The sequence below is a fragment of the Aythya marila genome, assembly GCF_965140915.1.
Source record: "Aythya marila genome assembly, chromosome: 4".
Taxonomy (NCBI): Eukaryota; Metazoa; Chordata; class Aves; order Anseriformes; family Anatidae; genus Aythya; species Aythya marila.
This window is the reverse complement of record NC_139045.1, coordinates 54,156,849-54,169,903: the sequence shown is the minus strand read 5'-3', so window position 1 is coordinate 54,169,903 and position 13,055 is coordinate 54,156,849. Positions and strand designations below refer to the sequence as shown.

General features: G+C 34.0%; 1 protein-coding gene across 4 annotated transcripts in view; it reads right to left on the bottom strand.

The window, feature by feature from the left end:
• The window catches only part of ARAP2 (ArfGAP with RhoGAP domain, ankyrin repeat and PH domain 2), a 126,939-nt gene that overhangs the window by 19,662 nt on the left and 94,222 nt on the right, over nucleotides 1-13,055 (bottom strand). The window contains exons 25-28 of one of the 4 annotated variants that reach the window (XM_082760165.1): nucleotides 10,547-10,621; nucleotides 9,896-10,013; nucleotides 5,510-5,638; nucleotides 821-960 (exon numbers count right to left, since the gene is read on the bottom strand). In XM_082760165.1, coding sequence (XP_082616291.1) covers nucleotides 821-960; nucleotides 5,510-5,638; nucleotides 9,896-10,013; nucleotides 10,547-10,621 — 462 coding nt within the window. Of the gene's footprint in view, nucleotides 1-820; nucleotides 961-5,509; nucleotides 5,639-6,612; nucleotides 6,756-9,603; nucleotides 9,653-9,895; nucleotides 10,014-10,546; nucleotides 10,622-13,055 lie in introns of those variants that run through there. The other 3 variants (XR_014317471.1, XM_082760166.1, XR_014317470.1) reach the window with 3 other exon arrangements.

Below are 13,055 nucleotides of genomic sequence, written 5' to 3'. Positions count from 1 at the left end.
TTATGGAGGTCATCAAGCCACACATTTGCTGGATGGGCAAAACCAGCAATCAGCAAAAATAAATTAAAATAATTTAAATTAAAATGTAGAATACGTACATTTTTAACCAGAAATTTTCAAAAGTAGCATAGTACACGTTTTATATTATTTAGTTTTATACTTTAACACCAATTCCATACAGCCAAAAGCACTCTTCAGAGAAAACTCCCATGAAATATTAAATCCACCATTCTATTATGTGTGCTTAAACTTGCTTCTGTGAGATTCTGTAGTATTGCATCTATGCTGTTATTTGCAGGACTGAGAATAAAGTGTGTAAGGAGTTCACATTTCACTTTTTTGTAATGAGGAGGAAAGACAAGGTTGCTGGGATGCAGGAGATTTTGCTAGTGTATGGGGACGTTGCTTTCTATAATCTCTTCAGTCATGAAGAGATGAATCAAGAACATTTGTAGGTTAAAAGAACCCTGTTGCTTGTAATTTCTGAAGGCTTTATGTGAGATACCACGAAAACCCAGCATGCAGCTCACTTAAGCTCCATATTGCATCTACTACTGCTACTACAGAATGCTTTCACAAACCTAAGTCACAGCACAAGCTGTAGACATTCCTGAACGTTTTTTAAAGCTTGTAATATTGCAACAACTGACACAATCTCCTTTTATTAAAACCTCTGTGAAATAGGAACATAAAAACCGCAGGTTCTAGATATTTTTTTTTTTATTATCATAAGTGTTTATCTGTTTGTCTTCTCATTTCTATATGAAAAAGAAAGTTTAAAGGAGTCTTTATGGTTAAACTGATGAAGAGTTCATGGTACCTTCATATCCTTGTAAAGAAGCAAGTTTCCTTCCCGTAAGACAAAATAACGCTCTTGAAATTTGTTTCCAGACAGTAGTTTTGATGGTTCTTCTTTGTACTTTAGATAGCCAGCTTTCACACTACCTTTCACGTTTTTCTCTACCAAGAAAATAAAATGCTTTTTGTTAGGAGATACAACAACACTGGATGCTGCTATGTTTAAGTGCTCCTAGTATTACTGTTTATCAAAAGACTAAAACTACAATTTTTTTTTTCTCTCATTATGTAGTAAGGGATGGCATTCTTAAATGTTGACACAATGAATATTTTAATTACGGAAATAAATCCTTCAATCTTTACTTTCTTTACCCTTCTGTTAAAGAACCTGTAGACAGTTATTCTACATGTGATTATTTTGGAAGAACACCAACATTCCAATAGTGAAATATGTACTAATTACTGCATTAGATACACGCTTGCACATGCACAAAAAAGCAGGTAAGTAATAATCAGACTCAAACATCTGATTATGTAAATACACTTTAAAGCACATGTATCAAAACCCGGTTATACTATGAAACTCAGAGTAAGATTCTGTTATTTTTTGTATAGGGTAGTGAGGCTAGCCTGAAAAGTTCTGTCTCAATCCCATTTTTCACACTGGCTGAAAAACTGCTGTTTAAAGACTCTGAATTACATTATTCCTCTTACTAACCCTAATTATTTGAAAAAAATAAGAATTAAAAATCATGAATCCAATTCCCTCTTGCTTTATATCTTTGTACAAACTGGACCTATGAAACATATTTTAAATATACTGTAAATTAAAAAGATGTTAAACTTTGATTTAATCAAAAAGCCAAACTACATTCTAATCAGCACGCTTGCCATTAAAAGAAAATCTCAAAAGAAAATTTCCCAGTATTTTCATTAGTTTAGGATAGAATCTAGAACAAGAATCAATACATATCAAAAATTTAAATCAAAAGTTACATTTCTTCAGTTGTCTGTGCAAACATACAGTTAAAAAAAAAAAAAAAAAAGAGCATATTCCCTCACTGCCACTCTATTTGTTTCATGTTCAGAGTAGAAAATGAATCCACAACATCATGAGCATTTATTTTTTTTTTTTAAAAAACATACAGCACACTTTCAAATCCGTACCAAATTGGAGTATTTTATGTTTCTACGTACAGCTCTCAAAAAAAAAAATTTTCTAAAATTTGCAGCATTAGCAAATCTAGGAACACTCAATACTTAGATCTTTGAAAAGCCTGAAGGAGAAAAAAAAACACAGTTCTCTACCTTAATTTTCTGTATTCTTTAAAAGCCAGTATTTCATACAATAAATCTAAAATAATTGGGGTGTGCCCTAACCATTTTTCAGATATAAACTTTGCAAAACATGCAAGGCTTTCCAGAACTTTGCAGCTAGTAGGAACCAGATGCACTCAATCCATTCAGGATTGATCCACATACAGTACAGAAGTTTGTGTTTCAAAGAATCTCTCTGAATAATAGCTCCTGGTTCTCAGAAATCAATGCTTCCCACTCAAATTAAACAATTCTTTCCCAGGAAAAATTCAAGTACCTATACACAAACTTTATAGTGGATCTATTCCCTCACATTTTGATATAGAATAGAACTTGAATATGGTAAACTTTTATGTAAGGAAAAGAAAAAGGGTCTTGAAATATAACTACACTATACTAAGCATCTCTTATACCAAAATACAATGCACAGCCTGCCCTTCTGAACAGCACTTGAAAGACAATGCTCCTTCAACAAGCATCAAAAGCTATAGAATAAATTGTCAAGAGAGAATAGCTAAAGGTTTGGAGGAAAGTGGAAAAATCACCACAAATTTTCTAAAAATACTGAAACAAAATGAAGTGTTTGTTTTTTTCCCTTGATAAGGAAAACGGATTTCTAGACAAGAGAAAAATATACATCTAGGCCTCAGTACATTTGCTATTGTACAACATGAGAAATTTGTTTAAAATGGAAAAAATGAGAAAGAGTTATAAAAAAGGAGAAAGTACCATGTAAAGGAAATTACTATGTAAAGGAAATGTGGGAAGTTTTACTGACAGGGAAGACAAAGATAAGTTGCCAGGATGAAATGAGGCTAAGAGTTGTTCCTCTAGGTTCACTATTGAACTAACATTATTTCATATATTATTAAGGCCTATGGAAGGAAAAAAAGTGCTGATGACACAAAGCTCTGAGGTAACATTAACAGAGGAAAAGAGGTCTGGAGTATCATAATTTAGTCTGTAAGATTCTAACATAAATCAGAGAAACAAAGGAAATTACTGGAATTCAATTATAAACATAAATATGATTACAGCCCTACTGGTTTTTACTGAAAAGGAGGACAGCCACCCACCCATTTGTATGGGCTGAATCCACTGTTAAAAACCACACTTCACATAGCATTGATTGGACATCTGAACTCAGTCCTACTGCTCAGTTAGTGAGGACGAATTACCCACATAAAGAGAGTAAAAGACTAACAAGGGTAAGGTCTTCCTCCCTCTCCCTATGCCAGCATCTGTACTTTGAGAAGGAAAGCTCCAGCTGCTGTCTACCCCTGCAAACTGAAGGCCAACTCTGATGGCCTGATCCTGTATCTTTCCTCACTCTGATACCATCTAGTGATGCAAATACAATGTTGATCTAAAACTCTTTTTGACTTAAAATAGGCACTTATTTTTTTTAAACGTACATATACAGGTACAAGATAAGAAACAATAAACATGTAAATTTCTGCAACTACAAAATGTGGACGAACGCTGCAGACTTCTCTGCATCTTTGCCAACACAACACATACACTGTTTTGCTGAAGCTAATGAATGTGTATTAGCTCCTCATTATTGTTAATGTTTCAGAGCAAATTTAGAAGCTAGTCTCAGAACCTCTGAGATGAAATGACTGCAGAACTGTTTGTTATTTTAAACATCTTTATTTTACTATAACAAGAAGCAGTTAGAAAAAGTAAAGCTTTAGAAATCTATTCACCATATGAAAGCTCCGTAAAATGGGAATTTCACATTCAAGAAAAGATTTTTGTTATACATGAGGTTACTCTGCTACATCAGGTTTGCAGAGATCAATACCAGAAATTAACAATACGGCAGGGACTTTTCCCTACAAACCACTAAGAAAACCCACATAAATTATTTAATAAGGTTTTAATTATTTTAATACCAAAAAATGAGACAAATTTAAACATTCAGTCATCAAAAACCAGTGTGCCTAGACCAATGTCAAACTGAAAAGAATTGATTCCAACTCAATTACTTAAATGTGCTGGGGGAACAAATGGGTGTAGAAAGCAGAAGAGAAGGAGGAGGGCAAATGGCAGCTCTCCCTTTTAGATAGAACTGCATTTTGTAAATTGAACTTCAGACATTAGCCTTGTCCTTACGTTTTTCTCAGAGCAGTTGTTCATGCACAGTCCTTAGGACCCATTCCCTTTTTCTGATTATACATGAACACATAGTGAGGTGATGGGAGTTCATATATCAAGTATTTAATGAACTAGGCCATTTCTCTCTATTCAGTATCTGCTGCAACACATTTAGAGATAGTGAAACTCAAACATAAAAGCCATGAACAGCACCCTCGTTAAGGTTTGTTCATATCTGTGGAATATGCTTTTACAGGAAAAGAGAATGATGAAAGAAAGCTATTACTTTCAGAAGCATAAGCAAAACAGCATAACTTTTACTTCTTGAAATAGAGACAGAATGGACATGCTGATGAAGAAATTAATATTTCTGTTTATGGGTAAGAAATCTACAAGAGAGAAAGCGATTATATATTTGAATAAGTCATTAGATTAAATCAGCTGGGCATTAAACCAGGCAACACAAGTCAGCATTGCATGTTTCACAGTGACAACACACAGGATTTCAGCTGCTTTAAAATGACAGGGTAGTCATATCTGGACATGTTTAACTTCTAAACTCCTGCTTCCCTCAGAGTGAATACTACACATTTCTACATGGGAGATCTAACTCCAGGTATTATGCAGGGAAAAAAAAATGACTGGGGGAGCTTGTAAATCTTATTTTTCCACTTTAAATTTGACATGTATGTCCTTTCAAGTGTCAGATCTAAACTTCTCATCCTTTTTAAAAGCCACATGCTGTACATAAGTCATTCAGTTGTTTAAGTCACTCAAATTAGCTTGGAGGCATAGGAACACATAACAGAAATTATAACATACTTTATAAAATTATATAAAAATATACATACTTAATACATAGTATGCACACTGTGTGTATATATATACACACACATACATACACATATATAGTCCACCCACATAGAGACAGAGTATATATATGGAAGGACTGTGCAGAATTGTACTGTAATCTCAAGCAGTCTCAAACAGTAGTCTCAAGCTCCACAGTTCACAAACTGTGAGCAGAATGCAGGGTTTCTGTTCACGTAAGCTCACATGGCAGAGCTTATAGTTTCTAAAACACAGAAATGATGTAGTTTTTGTTCTACAAGAAAGTCAGCATAACCCTTAGTAAAACAGAAACTTCTATAAAATACTGGTAATTTGGGTGTTTTGGAACACATAAGAATCTATATAAAGACATCTATAAAAGAATTGTGTTTCTACATGAAATACCTAATTTACAAAAAAAACAAACAACAAACACAAGAGGATATATACAAAAGATACATACCACTGTAGAGTTTCATCATGTCTGTTGTTAGAAATCTCTTTATTATCAGATATGCAGTGCCAGGCTCTGGTAGTGAACTCCAGTGGAGAACCTGTTCTAGAACATTCTCTGTATAATGCAGTGGACGTTCTGAAAAATGCCCAGGGAAAAAAAAAAAAAAAAAAGGAGCTGAAATAAGAAAATCAAGACTGTAGACCCCTAGAAGTTACATGTGCACTGTTTGTTTCATTCACTTTAAGCTACAGGAGAACATGCTTTCAAAATAAGGCAATTAAGCATTTCATTGACTTTCTGTAGCAACACCCTTGGTGGCAAGATCTGCTTAGGTAATGAGTATCAAACTGAAGAAACAAAAGTCAAATGTTCAACAATTCTTTTGTATTTAGTTATTAGTATTTCCTTCAGTAGAGATACTAAAACACTCTTTTCGAACTAATATAAAGGTTAGAAATTATCACAGGGAATATGTAAATACAATCAGACAGCAGTCAATCACCACAGCTACTAACGTTCTGTGAAAAAACACGCACACATACACATCCAAAAAACGCACGTAAACAAGAAACAAACCAAAAAAAACACACACAAAACAACAACAGAAAACTAATTTGGAGCATAACGGAAAAAAAAGAAGTACTGGCATAGGTTGTGTTGGCTGTTAAAGACCAAAGCAGGCTAAGGCAGACCCTTCGTTTTGTTACATTCCTTTGAAATGAAAGTGAAAGCATTTAGTTTTACTGGTTCTTCTCCCTATTGATGTGGCTGGGGAATTTCCAGACTTGCACTTTTAAATCCCAACCCCAGGTGAAGAGAACAAGATTAAAATACAAATTGATGAAAGTGTGACTAGACTGTGTGAGGGCACTTTAACACACTGGTTGCTGAAACATATATTTGACAACACATCCACCCTAAAAAAGAGAAACCCTGATACCCTTCCATAGGATTGAAACACTGGAGTGATACAGAAGCATGACACAAAAGCCCAATCAGTACTCTATTCTACAAACTACAGTTCATATACAAGTGAAACTTGGGAAGACACTGCTAACAGGCCCTAAATGCACATTACCAGATCCAGCAGAAATATGAAAGCGACATACACTGCAGCGCAGTCTCTGGTATCACACTAGGCAATCCTGATGTGGATGGAGAGAGAGTCCACAGCAGTTTCCCTCTATAAGGTACCGGTCTCTAAATAATTGCTCCTCCATGAACACACCCAAGGACTCTCAGCAGTAAGCACCTATGGAAAGCACAAAACCTCAACAACGGCTTTGCAAGATGCAACTAGAGCAGTGGATGCATTTTCACTCCAAAAAGTGATTTTTCCACACATTCCAAGCTCCCATTTGCTTACAAATTTATGTGGGTCAACACTTGAGAAAAGCTGAGTACAACTCCTGGAAAGTCACGCTTGTGTGACACTGTCACGTAGGGTCAGGCAGTCTAGCCCTGTATCTCTTGGGCACTGATGGGATAGGATGATGCCATAATCTCATTTTTCACTTCTGCTTCGGTAGATGAGTCTGAAATGTCAACAGCTGCTTTGAGACTGTCCAGCACCATGCTCTAGCAGAACACATTTTCCTGAACACCAGGGCTCCAGAAAGCAGCAGCCAAAACAACACACTGCTAAGTGGCTGAGAAAAACAGCGGTTGGTTTGCAATGCAAAACAATTACCTTACCTATAGACTTGTTATATCACTTAAGTAAAGATTTTGTTGTTCAGACATAACAACAAAGCAGCCTAACAAAAATACCAATCACCACTTTATAACTCAATTTCTTCTGGCCCTTTTGATTTAAATGGTCCAACTTTTTATATTTCTTTTCAACTTCTGGGAAACAGTCAACTCTTTGATGCGACAAAGTTAAAAACAACTTGTTGCCTTTGTGCAAGAAAGAAAAATCAATTTTAAGGAGAGTAACTTGACAAATCAAAGGCAAGAAACACTGGCAAATCACCACATCTTCCTAGAACACTAGCACTCCCAGAGTAAACACCTACTGTCGTATTTATAGTTACATTTAAGACCATCTGTCATCATGGATTACATGGTACATAAATCATCATGCTGAAATGCATTAGCTATTTTACTGGCAACACACCTCATTTACAAGCTATCCATCAAGCACAAATTACTAAAAAAATATACACCCTATTTTGTAAAAGCATATGGTACTGTACATTCTGCATTAGGTTAGATAAAATTATCAATTATTTCAAAATTTCTATATGCAAATAATCTAGTTGATATTTAATACTGCAATTTCAGTATTTCAAACAGCAAGAAGTCAACACATGCATCCAATTACCCTCTTACTTAGGTCATCATATGCTGGTAAATATCCAAAACTAGTCATTTTAGTCTTAAGCAGCAATAAATATCAGGAGAAAATTACTTTTTACAAAATATAAGCATCTAATTTTCCTGACTTCTCAGGGTTCATCCTTAGGGCAGTAAGTCTTAAAAAAAAAAAAAAAGAAAGAAAAAAAAAAAAAAAGTAACTCTCATAAAACTTCAGGATTGAGTGCAATGAACCAGTATCACCATGTAATGGACAGGTACCAGACTACAGCGGGAACACTATGAGAAAATTAATTTATGTCATACATGCACTATGGTCTAATGAACATTTGAAACAAATAAACAAACTTTGTTTCTGTCGTGACATGTTAAAATCACAACTTACCTGTAAATGATTTCAATAATGTACCATTCAATGATACCTGTTAGCTGATGCTAGTAAGAACAACTTAACAACAGCAAAGACTCATTTTTGGTTATTTTGTGACATATTTAAATTAAATATTACGTAGAACCAATTTTCTGTTATTTTCTTTCTGTTTCAGGCTTCTGAAAATCTGCCAGATTCAGCCATAATACCGGTGGAGTCTTCCCTGGTAAATGCCTGTTACTATATGCATTATTTTTCAGCTTTATTCATTTAGTTTGCCTGTTCTGATGATTCCTCCACAAAAGGATCCATGAAGGAGACATTTCACCAACATAGTCTCGACTACTTGGAGGTAGGTGTTGAATTAGGACTTGGCTTGCTCCAAGTTTTGTTTTATTTTTGCTATGTCATTTTCTACTGTGCTCTGTAAATCTCTTGTTTGAATAGGATACATTTGAATTCCTTAACAATACTGATAAACCAATATAGAGCCAGCAGTGTCTCTCTGTTAACTTAATTTTGCCATTCTCACAGTAACTAACTTAAAAAACCTTTCCAGTTCACACTAGAACACTGATTGTTATATGCAAATACCCCAAGAATCTGCCATAAGGCCTGTCTTTTGTACTTCCTTTTACATTCTCTTGACAATATCTAGTTTAGCTTTCATTTTCCGGTGTTATATATCAAGATCAATAAAATAAAAAATCCTTCTTCAAGCCTCCGTTACTCAATCAAAAGACATAAGAATTCTAGAGTCATCAGGACTCCTCCAAAGATAACAGATGCTAGCATTGTTTGTCAGTTGACACCCACATCTGTGAATCAGGAAATGAACCCTATGTCACAAGTCTATGTAGCATCACCACAAGACTGTAAAATGAAAAGAGGTGCCAGGACCATTCAGTTTAAAAGCAATTTAGCATGAAACGCTAATAGAGGCTGCTTTTTACTAAAAGTATATTTCTGTCCCTCAGGTATTTTTCAAAAAATCAGGGGACACTGATAATTCATCAAAATAAATTGTTTAAAAATTGCGGGATTTGTTATTATTATTTTGAATCTCTCTAATAATGAAGTTCAGGCTCCAACATGCATAAACCAATCCCAACGTTGAAAGTTTTTACGGTTCGTGAACATTGTGACCTTGTGACTTTTGCCTCTGTTGGAAGCAGAACTGTAAAACAAATGTTTCAAGGGTGTGTTATCTACGCAATGCCAATGGCAATAAACACAGGATTACACAACCTTATGCTTTTTTTGTTTGTTTACACACTTAAATAACTGACTAAATTAAAAATAAAAAAGGTCCTTTTTCCCAAGTATTGCATAGATTTTTCTCATTCAATTTTCTGGAAAACATTATTCCTTATTCAGTCAACTACTAACCTATTGAAAATATGTTTCTTACTTGTCATTCATTGGCAAGACGTATTTTTCTGTAGCTGATGGCTAATGAACTGTAAGCCAAAGAAAATTTTTTTTGATCACCAAATTATAAGCATTTAAAAACAACTCATTGAATTAATTCTGACAAAGTTTAGAAAGAAATCATGCAGATGTCACAGTACCCAGATATAAAACAGCATGAAAGCTATTTTTTTTTTTTAATTTCTATAAAAATTTTAAGTAACTCTTTAAATAACCTTTTGATATGTTAAATCTTGAAAACGATAAAAATTTGATGAACAAGAATCACTAACCTAGCTCTCCATTTTCAAGTACTTCAAAAGCAGCCCAGATGTCATCTTTGTTGGGAGTAATGTTTTTGATTCCTAAAACATCATTAGTTAATTCTTCTGCTTCTGTCAAAGGTGATACCTGTAATACAAATCGTGTCAGTTTATAATGTATTACACTTACTGTTTTCTGATTTTTTTTTCCTCTAAAGTCTTCCTTCTTGAGTTTGCTAAATAAAAAATAAAATAAATAATGCTGGGATTCACAGAGCTGGAAATCACTAAAAATAATACAGATTACTTTTTTTTTTTTCTTTTGCTTTTATTTAATCCCAGTAATGCATATTCCTATTTTCAGAAACAGCATTCACTGGGTACTTGTTAATTTGCAACTTGCGTTGCAGCCATAGGACAATGAAAATTTATACCACTGCATACTGCAATAAAACTAAAGAAGGATGTCTCTGCTTTGAAATTGGATGATAACCTTCTCTTTAAAAATGCACATTAAAAAGTCTTCATAAAATTTAGGTACACGGATAATAAAATAGTTTTAAAATAATAGTGATAGATACAAAATCATACTTTCATACGTAGTTACAAAAGTAAGTAAGAAAATATATTTTACATACTTTATGAGAAAGTGTTTGTTTAAAATCACTTCTGTATTCTCACCCTGATTATAATACTACAGTCTGGCTCCTTTCTTTCCACATAAACTTCAATCAGCAAATCTCCAGCCTGGGAAACCTGAAGGAAAGCAACAACAAAAATACAAGAAAGTCTTAACAAATATTTAAAATAATCTTTTAAACTGGGAAAGTAAAAAGATTATTTAGCAGATGTGCTAGAACCTACCGAACATGAACTTCTTTCCCCCTTATCTAAAAAACACTCCCCAAGTACATGCCAACTGGAAAGTCTGCACTACATTCATTAGCAAAAGGAAAGAAAAATCATATTCTCAGATTCAAAGGAAAAGTTCAAACCCTGACTAAATCCAAAGTACTCATATATTCAAGAAACAGACTTAACCAATATATGTTCAAGTGGGAAAACTACAGATGACATATACAGAACTTTAAAATTGACATGAGTGTACTAGTATCTAGCACACTAGTGGTAACACACTAGGCTGTATTAGTAGCTTAAACCATCAGAAACATAATTCTGCTTTAAATAAGCCAAGCTCATTTCAGAGCCAAAACAGATTAATAGAATTTAAGACCATGAAATACAAAAGGACAGCAGCAAAAAATAAAATGAGTCCGTTAAAAATGAGAGGAAAAATTACTAATACCAGAATATTACAGTCCCAAAGTCATTTGTATACACCCAGATAACTGGGACTCATTACTACGAAGACTATATTTATGATTATTAATCACAATGAAAACTTGTCATCACATGTTTAAAAAAGGAATCAAAATACATGTTCTTGGTATCAACCTCTATTAAAGATAGCTTTTTGATTTTTTTAGACCAGATACCCAAACTTTTATGTAAAAGCTACCACGGAAAAATTAGATGACACGCAAATGTAAACAAAATATATTACATAATAGTTTAATATACATAATTAAGAACATCTAATAATATGAGCCTTACACAGAAACTCAGAAGACAGTAAATTCAGCATTTTATGATCAAGGAAAAAAAAGTTAATTCACGTGAAAGAATATAGTATTTTTCTCTCGTTGCTAGGTTTGCTCATCTATGGCAATAAAATTACCTTCTTAGATGAGAAATTACTTACTTTTATACAGTTAAAAGTGTCTAGCTCCTTGCCTGCTCAAGTTCCCTTGCAATGTAATCATACGTGTCTTCAAAAGATTGCAGTTCAGCCCAGTAATAAAAATACTTTCTAAAACTAAAACTGTGATGAAGATCAGTACATGGGAAGAAAAAATAAGGTAGAAAACTGGTTTTCAGCAGGTGTATCCTTTTATTAATATGCCAATATAAAAAATTAATAATGAAATTTACATTAAGAATACCAATTTGTGTCGACTCTGAGAACAGTATTTGTAGTGATTTTACTTATTTACATATTAATAAAATTCAAAGGAAGAGGCCAAGAAAAGTAAAAACTACATTATATGCAGAGTAAGATATGGAAAAAATTATAAGAACAGGCAAGCTTTAAGATACATTTTGACTAGTTTACAGAAGCTGAAACTACATTTCCATGGAAAAATAAATGGCAGCACTCAATTTTATAAAACATTAAAGTCACCATTTTCCAGAATGTTAAAGTTAGTTTAGCCTCTGAGAATAGAAAACTAATGGAAACATTTGTGAGGAAAAACATTACAAAGCTACTTTGAAGAAAGCTTCTTAATTATAGTGGCATAGACTCAAAAAAAGCTCATTTAGTTGTAAAATTTGCTTTTCAGATGGTATTACAGAGAAAGGTTAGAAAAAAAAAAATGAAGCTGACATTTGATTTCCACTGGGCTCATGTAAACAACCGTATGGAGAGAAAATGTGCTGTAAATTACAGCAGCAAACAGAAACAGCTGGCCTAAGTATATAGTGGACAGAAAATGAAGAGTGGCTAATGAAGTGCCACCTGGAAAGGAACTGCAATGACATTTCAGACATAAGAACTTCCAGGCCTTCAACAGAAATTTGTTTTAGTTGCTCTTCTCTGAGCATTCTGCAAGACCAGCCTGGAGATAATTTTTCTACAGCAACTTATATATTCAAATCTATTAAGTATTTGCAACACTGATTTCCCCTGCAAACACATGTACATTTTGATGCAATAATGTCAGACAATCAGATATTAAATGGAAAGGATTCTTACACAAAATTCTTAATTATAGTTGCTTGATGTTTAAGTTGCCAGCCACCCGTGCTGTTAAATCACTCTGCACTATGTCGTCAATTTCACCAGTAGCTGGAAGGCCATCCAAAAAAGTTCCCAAAGAGCTAGCACAAGTCCAGTGTCCAGGCTATATGGTCTGCAAATGCAAGTCTTGCATATGCATGGCCTTGCAAACTGCTCAGAGGCTATATGATTACAGGCAATGACCCAGAGGAAGAAAGCAGCCGAGAAGAATAGGTTTCAGCATACTCCTTCATTTCACTGAAATATTGGAAGATATTTCAAAGATACACTGTCCCACCTAGCCATTCTACTCTGAAGATGCTTAACCCTATCTCAAATCTGTACTGAGAA